Source organism: Ostrea edulis, chromosome 5 (assembly GCF_947568905.1).
Source record: "Ostrea edulis chromosome 5, xbOstEdul1.1, whole genome shotgun sequence".
Lineage (NCBI taxonomy): Eukaryota > Metazoa > Mollusca > Bivalvia > Ostreida > Ostreidae > Ostrea > Ostrea edulis.
This window is the reverse complement of record NC_079168.1, coordinates 86,387,988-86,415,937: the sequence shown is the minus strand read 5'-3', so window position 1 is coordinate 86,415,937 and position 27,950 is coordinate 86,387,988. Positions and strand designations below refer to the sequence as shown.

Here is a 27,950-nt window from a genome sequence, read left to right as displayed (position 1 = left end):
TATTACACAGCGGTAGCCGGTGGAATCCAAAACCAACCAGGTAAGACATCGTTTTTGAAAATTCATATTCGTAAAATGTGGCAAACTTTTTTTCTCAGTAAAATGAACAAAGCATACTTTCTGGCTTTCTCTTAATTCAACATATTGTATATTTTCTTTCTGCTTACACATCGATTAGATGCCACGTTTTTCTGCGATAATTTTGAATTTAAAAAGAATAAGATCATCCGTATTTTTCTAAGGTACTCTCATCCTATATTACTATTGCGCTCTATCCGTATCAATTAGCTCAACAAACCACGCATGTATGTACCTAACATTATCTTGAAAAATCATAGATTTATTGACAAGAAAACATTATGCTACAATACTGTTAATGGTGTTATATTTTTCACGAAAGATCAAACACTCATCATTTTTGTTTAATAAGTAGTTTACCAAATTGACAGATATGAATTAGTTAGACAAATTTCAAGGACAGTATTTCGAAATTGAAATATAGGATATTTCGATTATAATATTCCATGATTAAGTAGAACTAAGAAATAAAGTGTTTACGTGAAAACTCGCATCATGGAGATAATGCCCGGGGATCTGCAAATGCAGTTCATAACACCATTTTCATTGAAAAAGTGTTATTCATTATATTTGCATTTTGGTTTTCCCTTTTCACTACTGGGGCTAGTGATATCGAATATACTATATGTCTAGAGATTTCCACACCCAAATACTATACAACATATATATTGCAAAAGATCATGCTCAGTAAATAAAAAGAACATTCAGAATATATCTATATTTAGCTGCGGTGTTTCCAGGCTGGTGTTGTTGGATCTCTCTCTCTCTCCTCTCTCTCTCTCTCTCTCTCTCTCTCTCTCTCTCTCTCTCTCTCTCCAATTAGTAGTAACACCACAATCAAAGCGGCATATACCAGTAATTGAAATTGAGCTAATATTCATTTTCTATTTGGTACCCCCCCCCCCCATTTTTAACGATAATTAAGAAATATGCAATGAAAGAGTACATTTCAAGGACAATATTTTGAATTGTGTATTTAAAAGAAAATGTAAGCGTTTATTTACTTTCCACGGCGATAGGTATCCTGGTATGACATCGCCACACACAAACGTCCGAATTATGTAATAAATAGAGGATATCTACATTGCGTGTTTTGATATTTGGTTTATCCAACGAGTTGATATGGTGTATTTATTAGCGAGGCTTGCCGAGCGAATAAATACACCATATCAACGAGTTGGATAAACCGAATATCATAATACGCAATTATAGATGTTCTATTTATCTCACACGTCTTTTTTCACTTAATTTTGAGATGATCCCCAGTATGGTAGAAACAGCTGATTGAATTTGTTTTGAATCCGTGGCTCAGACGTCGTGCTTAATCTGCCTACCTTACGCGGGAAAAAATAGTTCGCTTATAAACCATTAATATACAGTACAAATGGTCATTTAAATAAAAGAAACCATGGATGAAAATTGTTTTAGAAGGGATTATAGTTTATAATTAATAATGGTTTTGCCATTCCAACAAAGTAACAACTATTGACCGAGTATTTATTTTTTGACGTAGGTCTGACCTTCTGATAAAAGTTTGATGTCGTCGTCGTTTTGAAATAAACATGTGTAATAACGATCAATGAAAGTAATATTTTAATGCAGCGTTATTAGAATGTTCAACAGTTTACAATGAAAAGTAGAAGTAAGTAAAGCTGTTGAGATTTGTTACATTTAGGCTAATATGCTCCAGAAAAAAAAAGAGACTGTGCTTGCGAATACTTGGTACCGTAGCATGTCGAGGTACTTTCGATTAGGCTTGTCCAGTAGGCCGTCGATTCCTTGTCGATGATAATTGTGTGCACATATTTTTTTTTCTGATCGTAATTTTTGAGTAGTTATAGACCGAGTTGGCATTTTTGTGGCCGGTAACTTGCATTATATATCAGTGTGGACAACATCAGTTTGATTTTGCTATAAAAGAAATTCTAAATAAATACAGAATAATAAGTTTTACGCTATATTTCATGCATGGGTATGCATAAACACAGAAAATAGGTCATCCAAGCGGGGTCAGTGTCAAAAGTAGTTCGGACAGAAAGTGCTTTATCAAACGGGCGTGTGATAAAGTTAATGCTTTATCTCACTCTCGATATACACCACACCTATGAGATAAATATTGTTCTTTTCAAATTCTTTATTAAAATTAGTTCTATGTTTAAGCTTTATCAATAAGACCTAGTACCGTTTTCGGATTTTTATTCTCTGTACTAAATAAAAGGAATAGTTGGAAAAGATTGATTTTGGCTAAATACCTTTGAAATTTATAAATAAATCTTTTGTAGTATTTGTATGTATGAGGATAGTAGAAACTATACAAACACTTTAATATCATATGAATATAGAATGTCATTAACTTCATGAAGAATGCCGGCGTAACGTGTCGCAGTTCATATTCTCGCGTATTTCCAAAAAATGAAACCCGTCTTATGTTTACATTCTACTTTTATTTTTGTCCCCATTTCAAGTCGTTTAGATAGAGGTATGGCAATGATCAATATTCATACACGTATTGTTCATAACTTGAACGCATGCGAAGATGACTATCATTAGAGTTTGTAAAGATAGGAAAGGCAAAAGTAATGTAAATGTATATAAATTTTTATGCACGAAACTTCTTGGTCTAGAATAGTGGAGAGAAACAAATGATATGTGATTCTATAAATATGTACTGAAAAATTTGTAGTGTAAATTTAATCCTTTTCTTACACACAAGTACATAATGTAATCGTGATATGAACATGCTTCAATAAAATGCTTTCCATTCAAGGGTGTTATGTTTCAGTTTTTTTCTCATGACAGAAATGCTGAGCCTTCTAGCCCTCGTTTGCTTCATTGCCTGCGCTGTTGCGTATCCTGGCTATTCAGACCATTATCCAGACACTTATGATGGATACAGCAAAGACCATTATTCAGACACTTACAGCAAATACGACGAAGGCTATGGTACAGGCTACAGCGACTACTACCCAAAGCATTATGGGATGATCCACAGAGGAAGAAGTAGTGGTGGTTTCGGTGGTGGATCTGCCTCTGCCGCTGCTGCTGCATCTGGTCTTCGTGGTTTTGGTGGAATTGGTGGAGGATCAGCCGCTGCCGCTGCTGCCGCCGCTGCCTCTCGGTTTGGTGGTCTTGGAGGAGGATCAGCCGCTGCCGCTGCTGCCGCCGCTGCCTCTCGCTTTGGTGGTCTTGGAGGAGGATCAGCCGCTGCTGCTTCTGCCGCTGCTGCTGGAAATGCCGCTGCCGCTGCTGCTGCCGCCGCTGCTGCTAACAATGTAGCAGTAGGACCGATCATACAACCCACTTATGGCTTTCCACTCTATGGATTAAACTTTGGCGCTGGTTCTGCTGGTGTGGGATTATTTGGACTAGGAGGAGGTGCTGCAGCCGCCGCTGCCGCTGCTGGACAGGGTGCTGCCGCTGCAGCCGCTGCAGCAGCTGGGCAGGGTGCCGCTGCTGCAGCCGCCGCTGCCGCTGGACAGGGTGCCGCTGCCGCTGCAGCTGCTGCCGCTGCTTCTAGAATCTATAGTGGATATAATGGAATTTATGGATTGGGTGGAATGGGTGGATTGGGTGGAAGTGGATTAGGCCAATTTTCCAATGGATTCAACTTTGGAGGTGGATCTGCTGCTGCTGCTGCTGCTGCTGCCGCAGCTGCTGGACAAAATGCAGCCGCTGCCGCAGCTGCAGCCGCCGCTAATGGAGGTGCTGGGGCTTCTGCTGCAGCCGCTGCTTCTGGTGGATTTGGTGGTATAATGAGCAGTTTGGGCGGTGGTATCAGTGGTGGTATTGGCGGTGGTATTGGCGGTGGTTTTGGCGGTGGCATTGGCGGTGGTATTGGCGGTAGACGTGGCGGTCGCAAAACAAAGGTATTTTGATGAACGTTTACAAAATTTGAATAAAATCATTTTCCATTCGTAGAAGTAATCTAATTGATGTTTTGTTTTTGTTTTTTAGGTGTATTAATTGCAGAGAAGAACCGACAGTTTTATCAGTTGTATCATTTGTATAATGAATGAAAAACTCTATCCTGTCTCCCTAATTGTATGAGTTTGGGAGTCCACGATAGCTCATTGTCAATTGCAATAAAAGCATACCGCAATTTGAAGGAAACTTAGTTTGATTGGAACATTTTGTGTACGGATTTCGTAATTTATCCAAAGGTTACACAACAAATAGAACCATTATTAATTTAAAGACCCATTTTTAAGTTAACACCCCCAAATTGTAAACTGCCTGTCAATGAAACATTTCGATACGCAAGAGCTTGTACTGCGTATAGTCAGTTTTTAAATCGAGGTAAGCTGCTGACAAACAAGTTGATGGTACAGGGATTTCAACCGTCTCCATTGAGGTCAGCATTTCGCAAATTCTATGGTCGTTATAACGATCTACGTACAATCTCGCATTGGGTCAAATGCTGTCTGACGTGTTTCATACCGATTGTTAAGCCGTTCTTGGCACACTGATTTCGACTGCGGATAACTCCGTTTACATGATCAGGATATAGGACTCACGGCGGGTGTGACCGGTCAACAGGGGATGCTTACTACTCCTAGACACCTGATCCCACCTCTGGTGTGTCCAGGGGTCTGTGTTTGCCCAACTATCTATTTTTTATTGCTTATAGGAGTTATGAGATTGATTACTGTTCGTTATCTTCACCTTGCATTTAACAATAGTTCTCAGGTGGAGTGACATCTGCAGACACTGTGGTCTGGAGCTATCCCAGAGAGGTGTTTTGATAACAATAACAGCCAGTACCTACAGGCATTATTTAGATCTTGAGGAAGCCCAGTTTACCTAAGTTTTGATAGCATTGACCTGTCCACATCTGCTCTTTTCTCAATTGTTTTTAAAACGACCCCTGAACAATACAATTTCAATATAATTGTAATTCCCCCCTATATACATGTATTAAAAAAGAATTTCCCAGTTTACTTTCGGAAGGTCGGTGGTCTCCTCCCAGGTACATTGTAACTGGGTTCTCTCTTCCACCAATAAAAATTGGGCGTCACCAGATAACTGAAAAATTGTTGCGTGTGGCGAAAACACATAAAAACAATCAAACACAATCAGAAATCAAGCAATAATTTGCACTATAATTTCTAAAACTTGTTACTTATTGAAATAATTTATGTCATGAATTTATGATACCTCTATATTTATAACAGAAATTATTCATTGAGTCAATGACTGAGAGAGAGAGAGAGAGAGAGAGAGAGAGAGAGAGAGAGAGAGAGAGAGAGAGAGAGAGAAAGAGGGGGTGGGTGTAGAATTTGTGTCAGCTACCCTTAGGAATATAACCATTATTCAAACACTATGACCACAGAAACTCTGCAGAGGTCCCTGAGACAGGTCCTGTGTATATGAAAACTATATAAAAAAAAACCACGGACAGGTAGATTTCTATCATGTTCTGTCTCTGTGTATTTCTTTGAGAACCATGTGATATAGCAATTAGCTCCTTGGTAGACCCTGGCCACTCCAGGTAAATTACATCTGTTTAGATTAGGCTCCGCCAACATTTTCACTTATTGTACGGTCATGAGATGGGTCTTTAAGTGGAAGAAATAAATAGGTAATCAACACATGGTATGCTTAATAATACTACATGTGTTTTTGCAAATGTTTAAAAATATTTTTTACAGAAAGCAAATCCTCTATTAAACATTTTCCATTACTGACAGAGTAATTTGTCTTATACCATGGACTTCGCTGAAGTAAATTATTTTGGTACGGGTAGCTATTGAATAATAGAAAATCTAAACTCTGACTATACTAAGTAAAGATACATAAAATTCTTAAAACTAAGATCAGAGTATGAACAAATGAAGTTACCGAATAGTGTCTAAAAGTCCACCCAAGCTGGAGTGATTTGAGAGGAAGAGCAAGTACACAAGCAGTCGTAGTTATTGTCACAGATCCTATATTGAGTGACGTTTAGAGGAGAGGCAGTGAAACACTAAAAGTTATAGCTATTGATACAAAACTCCAGATGGATCCCCTTTTACAGGAGAAGTAAAGATAACATGAACGCTAATATGAGAAATGAAGATATCGAACAATGATTAATCTCATAACCCCAATAATGAATACAAAAATAAGACAAAGGCAATGCGAACCCCGGGACACAGGAAGGTTAGATCAAGTACCTAAGAGGAGTAAACATCCCTTGTCAATCGGTCACACCCACGTGCACCGTGAGCTCTATACCTAGATCAAGTAAACAGGGTAAATCAGTAAAAGAACGATCTTACTATTTATGGGAAACACATCAGACAGGATTTGCCCAATGACATATTGTATCGGTAAATTAGATCGTTATAACAACCAGAGAATTTGCAAAATACTGTTGAAACTCCTGTAGCATCAATTTATTTGCCTGTAGTCTGCCTCGATTTACAAAAGAAAAAGGTCTTGTGTATTGAATCAGTTAGAGACATAAGCACCATAATTTTATGTAGGTGATAATTGAATACAGCTAGATTATTATGGGTAGTTAAAGATGGTGATGCTGACGTGATTCCGTTTTTAACAAAGTTGAGTTGTTCGTTTGCTGTTAACATCTATTCTCAATGAAACATCCAACGATAAGGAAGACTCAGTGGTGTATTTTATTTCCAGTTTACAGGGATATATCGAATCGACATATCAGTGAAATTGATTATTGAGCGTCGTCGAAATATCTTGGGAATCTGATTTTGACTACGGATAACTCCGTTTATATGATCAGGATATAGAGCTCACGGTAGGTGTGACCGGTCAACAGGGAATGGTTAATCTTCCTAGGCACCTGATCCCACCCCTGGTTTGTCCAGGGGTCCGTGTTTTCCCAACTATCTATTTTGTATTGCTTATAGGAGTTATGAAATTGATCACTGTTCGTTATTTTCGCCTTTCATCTAACTGTTCAGTTGATGGCAACGACAATTTTTTGTATTTATGTAGAAACTTATGAATAAATCCTAGATTGTAAGAATAGAGAAAAGAAGTCAGTTAATAAAGAAGCACACATTGTTCCCATAGGAATTCCAGCAGACTGTTGGAAGACCTGATCATTAAAAGCCACAAAGATAATGTTAATGAGGAATTCCAGTATGTTTTTGAGAGTTATGAGATTGATCACTGTTTGTTATCTTCGTCTTTCATCGTGTTTTGCATTGATCATGTTTTCCATTTTCTATCGTATTTTCCGTTTATCAGGTCTATCGTTTGTCGTATTTTACGTGTAGCAGGTTTATCGTTTATCGTGACAATCGTTAGAAACTATGTGGATCATAATTTATATCTAATGAAAAAACTTTCCGAAATCTTTATTCCTTTTGTCTAAGAAACTATTTTTAGGAATCGAGGAAACACAATAAGTTACGTTTGAAGGAGAACATAAAGCTGGTGATTATAAGGTACAAGAACTACTTGTCTGTACAGAGCGGGTGTGAGAATATATCCCAATGTCATTCTAAGTAGTCTGGAAAGTAGACAGTGGTTTGTTGAACAAAGCGAGGATAGTAGATTTGAAAGTTCCTTCATCTGAAGTTGATGAACAGTTAGTTATCTAGAAACAATTATTTGTATATAACTTTAAAAGAGAAATACGAATCATTTGAAAGAGATCAGTAACTTATATTGTTTACAACATATATATTAAAAAATGCTATTTTCTTTCAATTTTTCGCACTTATATTCTATTGGTATACCAACTACACTGGACTTGTGCGCATCCTTGGATCAGGTTTTGTACATCACCCCTGTTTTGACAGCAAATATTCTCAGATGACATTGCATTTCATATATTTAGAAGATGAAATCTTTAAAAAGGTGTTAGAGTGTTGCATCTCACTTGGGCGTGACCCTGTATTGTCATTATTATTTTTACTTGGATATTTACAGTATGTCAATAGTTGTATATGTATCAATTGACACTGCAATCATTTGCCGGTTGTGATGAGTATTTGAATTCTTTATCATAGTATACACCAAATTGTGGAAATGTTTCAAAAGTGCAAAATTTTTAAAAAAGCCTCATTTTACCCATTTGTTTAATTTTGTTTGTTATTAAGGTATCAATTCAGAGAAATATTCCCATTACTTATGAATATTAAATATAAATCATATTGTTGGGGTATCTCGCATATGCCGATATTGCGTCATACAGCGAATCTTTTTAAAAGCGGTCATTGCATGTAATTGCATTGAATGAGCGATGAAGATATGGCTAGATGCAAATTGCACTCTCTCTCTCTCTCTCTCTCTCTCTCTCTCTCTCTCTCTCTCTCTCTCTCCTCGCAACACACAAAATAAGAATTGGTTTCATTTTACATTCCAGCAAAGTTTAATTGTTCAAAATGATACTGCAAAATGGCTAAATTTCAGTGATGATTAATTTACATTACCAAATGTTAAACATCAAAAAAGAGATCCACTGAAGCTCACTATCACTACATGATAGAAATGCTACATAACTATGAATCTGAACTTGGTCAAGCAATAGGTTTTTATAGAATGATATGTGAAGAGCAAAATGAATAAAATATTAGTTATATGACAGAGATAATTAAAAACAAAGATTGACAAAACATTCATTTAAAAGAGCAATAATACAAAATAATTCTATAAGCCTACAGAAATATATTGTACGATTATCTGCCTCAACAGTAAACTTTTGCTAATTCTCTATATACCCTATTACAAATTATTTAACAAAAACCTTTTAGAATAATTACCTGTTAATTCAAATCCTTCATCATTTCAAAGAAATTACGGCATAAACATCAAATGCCATTTCAATTTTCGTATTTCTCTCTCACAAGGTTGAAATGTGCTTTTGACTAAAGTGCTTGCCTGAAGGTATGCTCCTTTACGTCTATTCCCATGCTTATTGATGACACACAGAAATAGAGACACAGATAGAATTGTCCAGTTCTATATCCCTTTACAGGTTATATTTTGCATTAAAACATACCCAACTTCCATGTTTGTCTAATGAAGTGATTTATATATATATATATATACATTTGCAATGATCGGTAAAAGTATAGGTAAAAAATAAAAAATGATACACGAAGACGTTTACTAAAGCTTTAGCGCTTTCATTTCAAATCTTCAGAAGCTTTACATTTAGTAACATAGCGACGTTACGTCACAAACAGCGGAACGTTAAAATTAAACAAATCTAGACGTCATTACATTCTGAATGTTGAAGCGTATTGTTCATTGTGACGTCATAATAAAGCAAAACAAATTTCGACATCATAAGACACTGGATGTTAAGATATAGTGTTTACAGTGATGTCATTATAAAATAATGCGTGAAAACATTTCCATTTACAAATATGATAACGTTAAACTGAATTATTGAGTTTAGGTTTGAACATATTAATGAAATGTTTTTCCTTTTTACATCTCTGAATGTCACTTCCACCTGTAAAGTTGTAAAATGGAAATATATTGAATTCTATTTGTCCACAAACATCTAAATGTTCACTTAGTTGAATTTGTCTGCATTCCGGATTGTGGATATGCTGTTTGTGGACCCGCACGCGAACTCGAAGCGGGTTGCTTGTTTCCCCAATATAAAATTCTTTGCATACAGGACATGTAATAACATACAGGATATTTTGTATTGTGATCCTTCCGTGATGAATTGACAGGTCCCGCATCGAAGATCCCCACACTTAGTGACCTTATGATTGTCTTTAAGATATGGAGGGCATAATGTTCTTTTCAGATTTTTCGGTTGACGTTTGCTGTTGATAAATTTTATTTTTCTGAATATTTTCTTAATAGGAGGACCGAATTCGTCATCTCAAAGACTTAATCAGCTCTTAGGCACTTTATTAAAACGGTATTGCGAAAAAGTACGTAGTTTCATCAGGGATGACTTAAACTTCTTCAATCATTTACTGGATCATGTACAAAACTAGTTCTAATTGTAACGGGGACTATTACATATGTTCCCCAAACCTCACCCAATTAAAAAGTGATGTCATTGTGAATATATTGCAAAAAAATCATTTTAATTACTGTAGTACATTCAATATGGTCATTTCAGTACCAAGAAATGAAAAAAGCGTTACACGTACATACACGCACACGGCGTGTATGATTCCGCATTTTTGTTGATATCATTCAACAGTCATTTGTATCATATACCCACAGTATGAATTTCATAACATTTCCATTAAATATATGGAAGTTATAGTGATTTTAAAATCGTCCAATCAGAATTCAGCATACGTGCATGCACGTGCTAAGGAGTAATTGTTACCACAACAATTTCTAAAGAGTACAAAGACGCACCCAAAACCTAAAAATCAAAAGAATTTGATAAAAAACAAAAACGTTAGCGTCCTTTGAAAAATTGTTGAATGACGATACACGTGGATGCGCTTGTATATTGGGATTTTTTTTATTACACCAATATATAGATATACATATCATCTACCTATACTGTGAATATCAACTCATTCGCTACATTCATAAGACTTACATATGTTTTAGTATTATCCAATCAAAATGAAGCGCACATGTATGCGCGTGCAGATTGGTAATTTTGACCATACACATCAGTTAAGGGTCTCAATACCTAACTATGATATGAATATCAAACCATGTAACTCGTAACTGAAATGATATATACGGGGGAAACGTTGAACAAATAAACTAGAGTGAATTCTGTCTCCGAAGTCAGGGGAGCTGTGATAAGACGTCCGAGGCGAAGAAACCAAATCACTTTGAATTCACAATCTAGATAACGTTAACTCAATAGATAATTTAGAATTAAATATTCGAACCAAAGCTCACATTTTCCATTCTGAAATAGAAAGGGGATACGGTATAGCCTACACTACATTTTCAGAAATTCATTGTGAAACCGTCAACTGTAGAAGGACCAAAGCAACACGGTATTGGCCAAATCTAAACTATTCACAGTATTAAATAGCTCGTCCGTTCATTTATATTGATTCATGATATCCAAGTATTCACTGAGAAGCAACCATCATGAAAACGTCTGACATAATCAAATACTGGTGTGAATATATAGTCCTTCTTTCATTCAATCATACTTTATTTAATCCCTAACGAAGTTACGACAATTAAATCATCATTAAGAATTACAAGGAAAGTAGAACAACAGCGTTACAAAGAATAAAACAATTGAAAATAATAAACTATGTAAATAGAAGAAATGATAAGGTGGAGGGCACTCGATTATTTAGTCTAACTGAACATTAAAAAATTAGATAACAGTATTAACGTTCAACACGGTATAGACAAATTATCAATATTGATTCACTTTTCAATTATCAATAAGAGAATACAAAGTATTGGGTAACAAAAACATTTTCTTTAGATATTTAAACGGTTATGGGATTTATTAAACCGAATCATAAAATGCAAATGCGATTTCTCATATTACGTAAAATTTTAATATTTAAAATATATAAATGTCAATTCAAGGAAACTAAAACTTAAAATAAAATCCCAGTATCAAGGTCTCCTGCTCTCAATGATTGTATTTCTTTGCATTTGATATTCATACAGTGTACAAATAAAAACAATCAAGCCACCTTTACTGCCCCTGTCTGTTACGTGGCAGTTTTACTAGTATATACAGATGGTCGGTAAGCTGAGAAGCTGTATTACACAGCGGTAGCCGGTGGAATCCAAAACCAATCAGGTAAGACATTGCTTTTGAAAATTCATTATGATTGCTCACACTCTTGAAAAACTTTCGTAAAATTTGGCAAACGTTTTTTTTCTTCAGTAAAATGAACAAAGCATATTTTCTGGGTTTCCTTTGATTCAACATATTGTATACTTTCTTTCTGCTAACACATCAATTATAAGCGAAGTTTTCTCTGCGATCATTTTCAATTTAAAAAGAATGAGATAATCCGTATTTTCCTAAGGTATTCTTATCGTATTTTAGAATTGAGGTATATCCATATCTATTAGCTCAATAGGCCATGCATGTATTTACCTAACATTATCTTAAAAAATCCTAGATTTATTGACAGGAAAACATTAAGCTACAATACTGTTAATGGTGTCATATTTTTCACGAAAGATCAAACACTCGTCATTTTTGTTTAATAAGTAATTTACCAAATTTGCACATACGAAATAGTTATATTTCAAGGACAGTATTTCGAAATTAAGATATAGGATATCTAATGATTGTCTTTTGATTAAAGTATTGTATTGCCTATGGGAATTATCAGATTAATCACTGTTCGTTATCTTCACCTTTCATGACTAAGAAATAAAGATTTTACGTGAAAGCGGGCATTATGGAAATTATGCCTGCGGATCTGCAAATGCAGTTGATAAAGTCCATGTTCACTGAAATAGTCTTATTCATTATATTTACATTTTGGTTTTCCCTTTGAGCTCCCCGGGCTAGTGATATCGAATATACTATATGTCTAGAGATTTCCTCCCCGAAATACTATACAACATATATATTCCAAAACATCATGCTCAGTAAATAAAAACATTCAAAATATATCTATATTTAGCTGCGGTATTTCCATGCTGGTGTTATTGGATATCTCTCTCTTTCTCTCTCTCTCTCTCACTCTCTGTTTGAAGAGATTGATTTTGGCTAAATACCTTTGAAGTTTGTTAATAAATATTTTGTAGTATTTGTATGTATGAGGATAGTAGAAACTATACAAACACTTTAATATCATATGAGTATAGAATGTCATTAACTTCATGAAGAATGCCGGCGTAACGTGTCACAGTTCATATTCTCATGTATTTTAAAAAATGAAATCCGTCTTATGTTTACATTCTACTTTTATTTCCGTTACCATTTCTAGCAGTTTAAATAGACGTATGACAATTTTCTAGATTCATACACGCATTGTTCATAACTTGAGCGCATGGGAAGATGACGATCATTAGCATAGTAAAGATATCCAAGGCAAAAGTAACGGAAATGTGTATATAATTTTTATGCATGAAACTCCTTGGTCTAGAACAGTGGAGAGAAACAAGTGATATGTGAGTATTTGAATATGTACCGACAAATGTGTAGTGGAAATTAAGCCCTTTTCTGACAAACCAGTACATAATCTTATCGTCATATGAATATGCGTCAATGAAATGCTTTCGATTCAAGGGTGTTATGTTTAAGTTTTTTTCTCATGACAGAAATGCTGAGCCTCCTAGCCCTCGCCTGCTTCATTGCCTGCTCTGTTGCAATTCCTGACTATTCAGACCATTATCCAGACACTTATCATGGGTACAGCAAAGACCATTATCCAGACACTTATCATGGGTACCGCAGAGACCATTATCCAAACACTTATGATGGGTACAGCAAAGACCATTATCCAGACACTTACAGCGAATACCCACGCTATGCTAAAGGCTACCACCATTATGGGATGATCCACAGAGGAAATAATGGTGGGCTGAATGGCGTAGGAAGTGTTGGTGGTGGTTTCGGTGGTGGAGCTGCAGCTGCCGCTGCCGCTACTGCTGCTGCATCTGGTCTTCGTGGTTTTGGTGGAATTGGTGGAGGATCAGCCGCTGCCCCTGCTGCCGCCGCTGCCTCTCGCTTTGGTGGTCTTGGAGGAGGATCAGCCGCTGCTGCTGCTTCCGCCGCCGCCACCGCCGCTGGAAATGCCGCCGCCGCTGCTGCTGCCGCCGCTGCTGCTAACAATGTAGCAGTAGGAACAATCATACAGCCCACTTATGGCTTCCCAAGCTATGGATTATTTGCAGTAGGCGGAGGTGCTGCAGCCGCCGCTGCTGCCGCTGCTGCTGGACAGGGTGCTGCCGCTGCTGCCGCTGCAGCTGCTGGACAGGGTGCCGCTGCTGCAGCCGCTGCCGCAACTGGACAGGGTGCCGCTTCCGCTGCAGCTGCTGCCGCTGCTTCTAGATTCTATACTGTATATGGTGGAATGGGTGGAATGGGTGGTGGAATGGGTGGAATGGGTGGAATTGGATTGGGACCATTTTCCAGTGGGTTCAACTTTGGAGGTGGATCTGCTGCTGCTGCTGCTGCCGCAGCTGCCGGGCAAAATGCTGCCGCTGCTGCAGCTGCAGCTGCTGCTAATGGAGGTGCTACCGCTTCTGCTGCAGCCGCTGCTTCTGGTGGATTTGGTGGTATGGGAGGACGTTTTGGCGGTCGTATCGGTGGTAGTTCTGACGGTAGTATGATGGGTGGTATTGGCGGTAGACGTGGCGGTCACAAAAAAACAAAGGTATTTCTATGAACGATTAGAAAATTTGAATAAAATCATTTATCATGAGTAGAAGTAATGTAAATGATGTTTTTTCTTTTCTTTTTTAGGTGTATTAAATTGAAGAGAATACCGGAAAGTTTGATCAGTTGTATCATTTGTATAATGAATGAAAAACTCTTTCCTGTCTTCTTAATTTTATGACTGTGGGAGTGCAGCCCATCATTAATTTCAATAAAAGCAAACCCCAATTTGAAGGAAAATTAGTTTGATTGGTACATTTGTATACGGATTTCATAATTTATCCAAAGGTTAGTTTCTAGAACAAATATTGATATAAGTGGAACAAGTGAATAGATAATCAACACATGGTATGTTTAAAAATACTACATGTGTTTTTGTAAATGTATAAAATGTTTTTTAACGGAACACGGGATGAAGTGACTAGGGGGAGTAAACATCATCTGCTGACTGGTCACACCGGCACATCATGATCAGATAAACGGTGTAATCCCCATGAAGTATGCCTGCGGTTACCCTTCTGCATTTTCAAAAATGAAACTTTGTTATATCTACATTAGACATTCTTTTCTGTCGGAATTCCTAGGAATTGAAATACACTTTTTATATTCATACACGTATTGCTCACAATTACTGTGTAGGTGTTGTACACAATTCACTTCATGAGGCAATGGCTGTCAATACAATTGGTAAAGATATCGATTGATTGATTGATTTATGTTTTCCGCCATACACAACAATTTTTCAGTTATCTGGTGGCGCCCAGTTTTTTTAATGGTGGAAGAGAGAATCCAGATACAATGTACCTGGGAACAGACAACCGACCTTCCGAAAGTAAACTGGGAAACTTTCTCACTTACCGGCGCGAGCGGGATTCGAACCCGCGCCGACCAGAAGTAAGAGGCCTTGTGATTTTGAACGCGATGCTCTAACCACTCGGCCAAGGAGGCACCCTAAAGATATCGAAGGCAAAAACATTTGAAGTGTAAATATATGGAAACTAACATCAAACAGAAAAATGAAGAAAATTCTTTGAAAATATATAGCACTTGACAATTAACATAGAACATCACTTTAGTGACGTTTTAAAACTACTGACTGAATTTTTCTCTTAGATATTGCTATGAAGATCACTGCACTAAGTGAAGAAATATCTAATAAAAATCATTCAGAAATTCACCATATATAGATACCTACTTCCGCCACTACTTCCGTTACTACGAGGGGTTAAACTCACGTCCAACAGAAGTAAATCTCTCAGCAGCTTGTGACGAACTTTCGATGACGATGGAAATGTCGCTACTCTGTCAAACGGAACATGGTCATCGAAAATAAAAATCGGAAGTAGAGTGGATCATGCAAGACATTTTCACGCACAAACTCACTCTTTATGTACGTGTAGCATTTATTGCAGTGAATTAATGAATAAATATTTTTTTTATCTAAACACTAACGACACTCCTTATTAAACGTGTAACCTATGTATACACGTTATTACCAACTGTTTGTGCATGAGAAGACAACAGTCGAAGTTACATGTCCCAATCTAAGCTGGAATGACTCTGAAAGAGAAAACACTAATAGTTATAGCTATTGATACAAAACTCCAGATGGATCCCCTTTTACAGAAAAAGTAAAGATAACATGAACGCTAATATGAGAAATGAAGATATCGAACAGTGATTAATCTCATCACCGCAATTAAGAAATACAAAATTAAAGCTGACATGAATTAATAAATACGTACACCTTCCTCATCTTATCCGCCATATTTCTCTCAAGTACCCTTATCTACCCGTATATACCCCAAATGTGATTGTCACACCTGAGTGATTTTTCTAGGAGGACTTGACCAGTGCACATCTCCGATAGTAATAAATCACATTTTAAAACATTATGTTTTGCTCAAAAGTACAAAATATTTATTGTATACCAATGCAACATTCCGAAAGTTTAGATAATTTCTTTAAAAAAAATGCAAAAAAAAAGAGAAGCTTTTCTTGCATACTTGCAAGTGCATGCAAGTATTTGCAGTTTCTTATGAAATAAATGCGGAGAAATAATTTGCCAAGGACACACTGATAGAGTGGAATAAGCAAAGAGCATAAAATATATTATATCAATTCTTGCAAAATACAGGTCCATGCCATATGCACAATATGTAATGCACATGGCATATTCGCAAAAAAAAAAAAAACAACAAAAAAAACAAAACAAAACAAAACAACAACAACAAAAACAAAACAAAACAAAAACCCAGACGTCTAATCAACAGGTATCGGAGATGTGCACTTACCGAAAATATTAGATTCTCTTTATTCTGATAAATCCACGAAACAAAATGATAAACTGCATTAATTTGTATCTCGTTAGAACTTTAAAACACGTTGTCATTCCATTATACAGACTGCGACACACTTCACCCATTTTTCCTGTATTGAATGCTTGTCTGGTCGAGGTTTTGCAGTTTATAGAAATCGGGAATCTAATCATATACAAACTTGGATATACAAATAAGGGAATAATGATCGAAAATATACATCTGTTTGAAAATGTGTGTATTACATTTGTACGGAAGCCGATAGGTGCTAAGGTATAGATGTAATATTTATTTAACTGACGGCCGCCATTTAATTTATGTGGCGGCCGCCACTTAATTTAACTGTCGGCCACCACTTATTAACTAGCGGACGCCACATATTATCTGGCGGCCGCCAATTAATTTATATGGCGGACACCAGTTAATTCATATGGCGGCAGCCACTCAATTTAAATCATTTATATCGCTGTCACCAGTTATTCAATTCCTCTTTCTTTCTCTATCTCTCCCTCAAAATGAAAAGGGTGAAATCCCTCTCCAATGCTTAGTAATATGTATGTGATATATATATATATATATATATATATATATATATATATATATGTAAGACTCTAAAGTGCGATGGTCGCTCCAAAGTGCGATGGTCACGCCAAACCCCGATGGTCTGCGCCAAAGTGCGATGGTTTGCTAACGTTACGGACGGCAAAGTGCGATGACCACGCCAAAGTCCGATGGTGCAGAGTTCAGTAACGTTTGTGACGTCACGTCATTGTGACGTCATTCTTAACGTCTTTCAAAATAAAACCGAAGAAATGCAACACGGACGACAGCAACGGCAAGGTATACAAGGTTGAGGATAGTGAGATCGGCAAAGTACATTTGCTGTCGAACTATCTACTTCGCCAATACAGTCTTTAATGCATGGTTATTCATTACTTGTGACGTACACGTAATAAAATCCTGGGGATATGCTATGATGCAAAACATTCTATACGATTTCGCGTTGGAAAATTTTGTGTTTAATTACACGATGGTAATGATATAAATTGAACTTCTTATTTTTTATGCATGGATTTTGCACTGATATTTAAGTGAAACAACACACGGTTGGTACAGTGTGTACCAAAGCACCGTGTCGTTTACAAACTAATGGATTTCGGCGTGTCACACCATCGTACTTTAGCGTGTCAGACCATCGCACTTTGGCGCATGAGTGTGGACCATCGCACTTTGGCGTGTCATACCATCGGGGTTTGGCGCAGACCATCGGGGTTTGGCGTGACCATCGCACTTTGGAGTCTTATATATATATATATATATATATATATATATATATATATATATATATATGCACAATTAAGAGCATTAAATTATTGTTTTTCGATTGTATTGTTAAATACGTAGAACAACGGGGCTGACCCTCCATTTTTTGGCAACGTTCAATTTCTATTATTTTCACATGCACACTAAATTATTTTCACATGTGAAATAAGATTAAATGGCGGATTGGCCCCCTCCCCACTCTTTTGGTGGTAGTAATAAATGGTAAAATGTAATAATGAATGAACTGATCAATTGAAGGATGAACGGAGCCCCCTCCCTCCAAGTTAGGAGTACGAAGTTTGGACAAAAGAGACATTTTAGGTTCCTTTTCTGCTTGTCAACAATTGTAGAAGACAATTTCTCCTCCGACTGTCCCTATACACTTTGAAAAACGATGCTGCGTGTTTGCGTACTATTCTAGATCTTTCCAAAACAATCACTCAGCGATACGAAATACATTGCTTTTGCAATTGGCAGCCGCCATATATAAATTTAGTGGCGGCCGACAGATAAAATAACTGGCTGCCGACAGTTAATTTATATGGCGGCCGCCAGTTGATTTATTTGGCGGCCACCAGATAATAAGTGGCGGCCGCCAGTTAAGTAAATATTAATTCTATACCCTGGCACCTATCGGCTTCCGTACATTTGCAATCCATATTAAACAGTTAATTACACAAAGACACATATAAAAGGAAATGCATAAACGAAAATATAGTTTTATTGTCTCTTTGGGAACAACATAATTATTTACGGTATCTGTATGTCCATATTCATTGATTGAATGAGAGAGAGAGAGAGAGAGAGAGAGAGAGAGAGAGAGAGAGAGAGATGTACAATATATCATTTCACAGAAGGAAAGAAAATTGATCACTAATATAATGGTAAGCTTACAAGCATTAAAAATTTTCAGCAATTTTAAAAATATGTGATGAAAACTTACAGGAGTTGATACTTATAATTGAATTCATTACAAATTTAAAAAAAAGAAGTTTAAACTGTGCATGTAGAAAATACTGACTTTGTAGGTTAGAATAACGGAAAAAAGTAAATTGTCAAAAGAGTGCAGACCAGTCCAGCCTCCCTGCCCACCCCAACCTTCTGTATACGTGCCTGAAACAACATATCAATTCGTGTTGAAAGAAAGGTGCATATCTGCATTTCATTAAATTCCAAAGGAGCTCGAATTTAGGTGTCCCCCTATTAATTATTTTGTATGCAACGCATCGTTCCCGAATTTAGAATCATGCTTTCAGAGCAGAAATGAATTCATTTTGAAGTACATCTAGTTTGAATGCAAATATGGGGTTCCTTCTTTTAATTTCATCAGACTCACTAGAACCCCCTCCCCCAAACTATGCAGCTTTGTTTTTATTGATATCTAAATCAGCATATGAATCCGGGTATACATTATATAATGTTTTTTCGTGATCATATAGATATCGATAGTAGAAAATGTTTATACTCTTGCCTTTTGCATATCCTACTAATGCATTACAGTAGATTGACACTATCATATCAAATAAAACCTCAACACGAATTTTACTGATTTATGAATACTAACATCTTATCGAATACATTTGAATTTGAAATTTTGACGTACAGCGTTATGTCTATTTTCAAAGTACAAATGTATATCCTTTGTGCCAGATCTACGAAATGAAAATATTTATAAATAAATTACACTCAAGCCTGAAAGTAACCATTATGGCATGTTACAGAAACGTTAAAACACACATATGCTATAGTTCTGCAATGCATGCATGTGATTTTTCTGAATACATGTATTTATGTATTCGTGAATGAAGTTCCTACGCTTAAAACTATCTTGGCCTTTATGCATTTTGTTTTGTGATTTTGGTTTACCATTCCTTACACTGTGTAAATGAAGGAAAACTTGGTAAAGAGTCAATTCTACTTCATACAATTAGTATGCATGCATTTGTTGAAAAACAAAATGTACATGTAATAACCAGACATGTATCGTCATTTTTCATAGGGGGGGTGGGGGGGGGGGTGGGGTGTACAACAGGAAGAAAAAAATTGGAAAATTGGATTCTTCAAAATTTCCTGCCATTCAAACTAACAATTAAAAAAGATGAACGAAAACAGCAATAAAATAAAACAAAAAACCCAAACAAACCAAGATGTTTTATCCGATGTTCAAAGTTCTAATGTGGGGGTGAAGGGTTAAAAGTGTCTTTTACTTTCACTGCCTCAATAATTTCCCCCTACACTTCATTTTCGTCCATCGTTGGGGTTGGGATGGGTCGGTTATAGTCCTCTACCATGAGTGCCTCATAATATCTTCATTTTCTTAATTGGTGGTGGTGTGTGCCTTCTACTATTATATATCAGAACTTTCAAGCTGGGGTCAAGTTGGGGGGGGGGTGTCACCCAATATATCTTTTATTTGCATTACAAAATAACAAAAAATGAATATTGTTATCAAAGGTGGGGGACAGACACTCTTGTCCCCTCCCCTTGATTCTATTTGCTTGATAACGACACATAATATGATAAATTGAATTATTACATTTTGCATTAGTACAATTTGCGTCTAGTTCAACACAGAATGTAATAACGCAAAATAGCAGAGATATTTAAGATCTATTTAGCGCCAAATTAGCATAAAATGAAGTACATGTAATTGAAAATAACATTATTTAAAGATATGTTTAATTTTTAATTATTGCGTGCTTTAAATGAATCAAATAAATCTGTATTATCAATTAATGAGAGCAATATTGAGTTACTGTTCTCTTATACTGAATTCACGATATCATTTGTCTTAGTAAGAGTGCGATTATTACAAGATCATCGTTGGAATCTCTCTCTCTCTCTCTCTCTCTCTCTCTCTCTCTCTCTCTCTCATCCCATACACTCGTAGAGTGTTGTATATGCAAATTATCGTTGCACAAATAATGTATGTATCTAAATGATTTCCTGATTTATAAATCTTCAATACTCTGACCAGTAAATCATACGGTATAAGGATTCATGCACAATACAGGGTAAATATTCTACTCTGATACTTCCCCTGATTGAAGATAGCTGATTGGCACGGGCTAAGTGTGTCGCAGTTTGTACAATGTTTTGTTTACTGTTGGAATACAAATGGAGTGTATAGTTTTGTTTTATGAATTATGCTAATAAAGGGAGTTTTACTACTACTTTGAGTATTTTCGACAAGTATACACGTACATCTGCGGTCCTTTACAGATATTACGAGTAGACCCAGTTAAATAGTCGTCCGCATTCGATGTTTTTTCATGACGAGCATACATGACCATGTCTTCTTTATACGTACAGTAGCATTTATGTATTTGCATTTTGCTTGAAGTAAGTGTGAATGGTATAGATTTTATACCCTTTGCTTATTCCATTTCATCAATAGATAATAGATGAAATATTTCTCCGCGTTTTCGTATAGTTTTGACATATATATTGTAAATGTACGCACATTCACGTAAAGAAAAGGCATTCTATATTTATTTATCCAAAGCTTTTAGAATGATTTACTACTGTACAATATGTTTTAAAACGTGATTTCATTTCTTCTTGATGTCCTATAAATTAGTATCGGAGATGTACGTGTTACCTGTCGAAGCTACCCGCACAGTTAAATCGAAGACACTGATGTGAAGTGAAGCGTAGCAAAACTCGTCCCCTTATATACGATGCGAACCCTGATACATATAACAATAGAATATCCAATTAATATGGCGGATCAGCAGAGAAATATGGCGGGCATATAGAATTATACTATATTTATTAATTCATGTCAGCTTTAAGACAAGGGCATATACGAACCCCTGGATATAGGAAGGTTGGATCAATTACCTAAGAGGAGTAAACATCCCTTGTCAACCGGTCACACCCACCGTGAGCTCTACATCTAGATCAAGTAAACAGGGTAAATCGGTAAAAGAACGATCTAACTATTTGTAGGAAACACAGCAGACAGCATTTCATCGGTAAATTTGATCGTTATAACGACCAGAGAATTTGCGAAATACTGAGTTTAAACGAGACTGTTGAAACTCCTGTAACATCGATTTATTTGTCTGTAGTCTGCCTCGATTTAGAAAAGAGGTAATGCGAAGAACAATCTCTTGTGTATTGAATGAGTTAGAGACATATGCACCATAATTTTATGTAGGTGATAATTGAATACGCCTACAATAATATGGGTAGTTAAAGATGGGGAAGCTGAAGTGATTCTGTCTTGAACAAGTTGAGTTGTTCGTTTGGTGTTAACATCAATTCTTAATTAAATATCCAACAATGAGGAATACTTGGTGATGTCTTTTATTTCCAGTTTACAGGAATATATCGAATCGACGTATGAGTGAAATTGATTATTGAACGTCGTCGATATATCTAAATTTCCAGATGCTGGCCACGACAATCTTTTTTCTATCGATGTAGAAGCTTTTGAGTAAATCCTGAACGTAAGAATAGAAAAAAAAGAAGTTAGCTAATAAAGTAGCACACATTTTCCATATAGGAATTCCAGCAGACTGTTGGAAGACTTGATCATAAAAAGCCACAAAGATACTGTCACTGAGGAACTCCAGAATGTTTTAGAGAGTTATGAGATTGATCACTGCTTGTTATCTTTGCCTTTCATTGTGTTTTACGTTGATCTGGTTTTCTGTTTTCTATCGTATTTTCCGTTTATCAGGTTTATCGTGAGTCGTAGTTTGCGTGTATAAGGTTTTTCGTTGATCGTGAAAATCGTTCATCGTGTATCTTCAGAAACTATGGGGATCATAATTTAAATATAATGAAAAATCTTTGCAAAATCTTTATTCTTTTTGTCTAAGAAACTATTTTTCGGAATCGAGGAAACACAATAAGTTACGTTTGAAGGAGAACATAAAGCTGATGATTATTAGGTCCAAGAAGAAGTACTTGTCTGTACAGAACGGGTGTGAGAATATATCCCAATGTCATTCTAAGTAGTCTGGAAAGTAGACAGTGGTTTGTTGTTTGTTTGCTATTCGTAGGATTGGTTAACTATATATCGTTAACCGATTGGTGACTGTATTATCTGCCATAATACTATCCATCTCATTGCGATCCAGCCTCACCCTCCAACACCTCCCAAATGCACCAACATAGTGAAGTTAAAGTGTGTTGTAGTAACATTACATATGCTCCGTATGGGACGTATGGGTTGTCCCATGGTTTAAAAATAAATAAATATAAATAAGGACCATCGTGTACCAACACGTCTGATGACTGCAGTACTGTCTTTTGATGGCCGGACACATACATGTGATGGTCGTATGTCATAAATCATAATGAAATAAAGAAGTAACTTATATTTATAAAAACTAAATAAAAAGTAAAAATTAATGAAATAAATTATATTTTTTATTTATATAATAATTTTAATAATAATTTTATTTAATTTGTTCAATAAATTAAAAGAAAAAAATACAATAAGTAAATTAAAATTAAATAATTAAAATATTTTTTATATATAATAATTTTAATAATGATTTTTATTTAATTTATTCCTTAAGTATATTAAAATTTAAAAAAATATAAGAAGTAAATATAAAATTAAATATTTAAAATATTTGTTATTTATTTGGATTCTAATAGAAGGTAATAATTAGTAATCGCACGAGTCTCCGTCCTTCGTCCAATTCAAGATACACCGAAATAAATATACCATAACTATTACATAATTATTAATATTAGTAACAGGTGATAGTAATGGGGATGTAGGTATGTATATATATGTGAAATAACTAAAATATATACAGAAAAGAATTAGGGTAGGGTCGCCAAAGAAAATTTTGATAATAGAATGCCACTAGTTATTACTTTGTTAATCATAAATTATAAAATTATGCCAGACAACAATTTTGAGATCATCATCAGGCAAGAATTTTGAGGTCGTCGTCAGGTGCTACACCTCAGACCCTGTACCATGTTTCTGTAACTGGATCCAGCTCGTAGCATGACATGGCTCCATAATTCTTATTCGATAGTATGTATTACGTGTATAAAACTGAAGATGTATAATGTAATAAGTGGTGAGTTAGTACTTATGTTAAAATTGTATGACAGATAAAACATCAACCATAAGAAGTGGTATACTTAATTAAATAACATAGATTTAATTAAATAATGAAAATACAGAATAGATGGAAAATCACAAATCGCATACATCCAACAAGCTTACATATATTAAATATAATAGTATGCAGCAGGCCTGCATACATACAAACTGCGACATTGCATCTAAATGTTCGTCATAAAAAGAAGTTTACAAAATACATACGTATAATAACATACCTGAATTTTATGTATATTTGCATATACATATACGTATAATATTCCGGGATTTGATGTATAGCTGCATCTATATTTTAACTACATGTTTATATAAAATAAAACGATAAAAACGCAAAGTTTATATTCCTAATATTAATATGCTACGATACTTATATATGTAATTGTTTACATACTAATAAACATATAGTTATACACGATAGAAAACCCGAATTATATGCTTAGATGTTTATATAAGTATAACACATGTAGTTGTTTCTATATTAGTAAACATATAAAAATTTAACATTAGAATAATGATGCTTAGTGGTTTTCATACTTATAAACATACGAAACTGTTTACATATTTGTAAACATGCACGATAAAACCTTAGTTATACATATAAGTAAAACTTTTTGCTCACCAATAATTTTAAGATGTAAATTATATGTAAATTATATGTATAAATTACAGTAACCCAACTCGTTTAAAAGTACTGTCAATAGTCTAGAGTAACTGTCGCTATTCGATGGATCACCTTGGAAGTAATGCTTTGTTTGTTTGCTATTCGTAGGATTGGTTAACTATATATCGTTAACCGATTGGTTACTGTATTATCTGCCATAATACTATCCATCTCATTGCGATCCAGCCTCACCCTCCAACACCTCCCAAATGCACCAACATAGTGAAGTTAAAGTGTGTTGTAGTAACATTACATATGCTCCGTATGGGACGTATGGGTTGTCCCATGATTTGAAAATAAATAAATATAAATAAATATATCCCAGTCAATGGGTCCAATCAATATGAGTTACCGTACCTATACTGAATTCCTAAACTACATAAAAACCCTTACAAACAAATATACATTGCTCAGGTGTTCTACCAAGCCCCTATGTTTGCTCCTCAATTAATAAAAACAGCTGTGAAGGAGAAACTTCAAACATACTGGGCGACTACATACATGTATGCTAGAAGTGGTGTTAATCAAATGTGGATTCTAAAAACTTCTAAAGAACTTTTCCAAAACTTGAAATCGCAAAACTTTTCCAAAATCAATAACATCAAAATGTATGACTTTCAACACTTTATACGACCATTCCTCACAATAAATTAAAGACTAGACTTTTTGACATCATAGACAGTTGCTTCTTCAACAAAAATGGAAAAAGGAAATATTCATATCTAGTGATCAGTAATCCAAAAACTTACTTTGTTAAACACCATTCTGATTCTACACACAAGTACTCTGAAGTTGAAATAAAACAATAAGCTAGAGCTCCTCATTGACAATATCTTCGTCTTTGGTGATCAGGTCCTCCAACAGTCTGTTGAAATTCCCATGTGCACGATTTGTGCTCCTTTGTTAGCTTACCTGTTTCTTTATTCATATGAAGCAGAATTGATTTAAAAAACTTCTACGTGAAAAGAAGACATTTCTTGCTGTGGCCTTCAATTCGACATTTAGATATATCGACGACGTTTTGTCTATTAACAAGAAGAACTTTCATTCATATGTTTATTCGATATATCCCTGTGAGCTCGAAATAAAAGAGACCATAGAGTCGTCCATTTCTGCTTCATACTTAGATATTTTATTGAAAGTAGACATTAACGGCAAACTGACAACTCCACTGTATGAGAAACCGGATTATTTCAGCTTCTCTATCGTCAACTTTCCATATTTATGTAGCAATATTCAATTATCACCTGTATATGGTGTTTATATCTCTCAACTGATTCGATACACAAGAGCTTGTTCTGCGTATAGTCAGTTTCTAAATCGAGGCAAGCTACTGACAAACAAGTTGATGGCACATGGGTTCCAGCAGCATCGGTTGAAGTCAGGATTTCGCAAATGTTATGGTGGTTATAACGATCTAGTTCGTCAATACAACTTATCATTGGGTCAAATACTGTCTGACGTGTTTCATACCGATTGTTAGGCCGTTTTCGACACACTGATTTTGACTACGGATAACTCCGTTTACCTGATCAGGATATAGGGCTCACGGCAGGTGTGACCGGTCGAAAGTGGATGCTTACTCCTCCTAGGCACCTGATCCCACCTCTGGTGTATCCAGGGGTCCGTGTTTGCCCAACTATTTATTTTGTATTGCTCATAGGAGTTATGAGATTGATCACTGTTCGTTATTTTCACCTTTCTTACAATCCCCAAGTATCAAAATACTACACAGACAACCTTAACAAAAATGACATTGGGATCTCTCTAACATCTTTTTGTAATGAATATTTTTTTTAAATAAACAAAAATCATAGAGTAAAGAAAGAATAAGGATACCTGCGATCAAAATGGCTTCAGTTACTTTTCCATTAGAGATATTTTTACAACACAGGGTGTCAGTTTTGAACATTTTGAATGAAAGAATTATTTTGTTTTTATATGTAAATATTTATTCTCTATACACATATATAATCAAGATATAGTGTCCATGGTGGGTGTGACCAGACGACAGGGAATGTTTACTCCTTCTATGTACCCGATTCCACCTTTGAAACATGTATATTCAGGGGTCCGTGTTTGTCCAACTCCATATTTTGTATTCTTTATAGGATTTATGAAATTGATCACTGTTCGTTATCTTTGACCTTTCTTTATATAAGAGAGGTCAAAGAGAAAACTGTATTTCAACCAATTGACAACAATACCGAAAGGCGCGAAAAATAAAATTAGGGTTTTCTCTGTATACAGTATCTGATATTGTGAATGCTTTAGATTTAGCCAATGATTTCATTTGAACTCGTAACTGAAATGATATATACGGGGGAAACGTTGAACAAATAAGCTAGAGTGAATTCTTTCTCCGAATTCAGGGGAGCACTGATGTGAAGAAACCAAATCACTTTGAATTCATCATCTAGATAACGTTAACTCAATAGATAATTTAGAATTAAATATTCGAACCAAAGCTCACATTTTCCATTCTGAAATAGAAAGGGGATACGGTATATCCTACACTACATTTTCAGAAATTCATTGTGAAACCGTCAACTGTAGAAGGGCCAAAACAAAACGGTTTTGGCCAAATCTAAACTATTCAAAGTATTAAATAGCTCGTCCGTTCATTTATATTTGATTCATGATATCCAAGTATTCACGGACAAGCAACCATCATGAAAACGTCTGACATAATCAAATACTGGTGTGAATATATAGTCCTTCTTTCATTCAATCATACTTTATTTCATCCCTAACGAGGTTACGACAATTAAATTATCATTAAGAATTACAAGGATAGTAGAACAACAGCGTTACAAAGAATAAAACAATTGCAAATAATAAACTATGTAAATAGAAAAAATGATAAGGTGGAGGGCACTCGATTATTTAGTCTAACTGAACATTAAAAAATTAGATAATAGTATAAACGTACAACACGGTAGAGACAAATTATCAAAATTGATTCCCTTTTCAATTATCAATAAGAGAATACAAAGCATTGGGATAACAAAAGCATTTTCTTTAGATATTTAAACAGTCATGGGATTCATGAAACCGAATCATAAAATGTAAATGCGATTTCTCATATTATGTAAAATTTTAATATTCAAAAACATAATTAAATGTCAATTCAAGGAAACTAAAACTTAAAATAAATTCCCAGTATCAAGGTCTCCTGCTCTCAATTATTGTATTTCCTTGCAATTGATATTCATACAGTGTACAAATAAAAACAATCAAGCCACCTTCACT

The 27,950-nt window shown here is 35.4% G+C and overlaps 1 protein-coding gene across 1 annotated transcript; it reads left to right on the top strand.

Annotated features, from left to right (window-relative positions):
- The first annotated feature begins 5 nt into the window (after positions 1-5).
- On the top strand, positions 6-14,361 carry LOC125682820 (spidroin-1-like). The gene is made up of 4 exons (XM_056166199.1): positions 6-40; positions 2,861-3,944; positions 11,716-11,758; positions 13,240-14,361. Exons 2-4 carry the CDS (start codon positions 2,871-2,873, stop codon positions 14,307-14,309), a joined length of 2,187 nt encoding a protein of 728 aa, XP_056022174.1. The 5' UTR covers positions 6-40; positions 2,861-2,870; the 3' UTR covers positions 14,310-14,361.
- The last annotated feature ends 13,589 nt before the right edge of the window (positions 14,362-27,950 follow it).

Coding starts and splice junctions, on each gene's coding strand:
- LOC125682820 (XM_056166199.1), top strand. CDS start 2,871: ATGACAGAAATGCTGAGCCTTCTAGCCCTCGTTTGCTTCATTGCCTGC. Junction 3,945..11,715: donor GTGGCGGTCGCAAAACAAAG/GTATTTTGATGA, acceptor TAAGCTGAGAAG/CTGTATTACACAGCGGTAGC. Junction 11,759..13,239: donor TGGAATCCAAAACCAATCAG/GTAAGACATTGC, acceptor TTCTCATGACAG/AAATGCTGAGCCTCCTAGCC.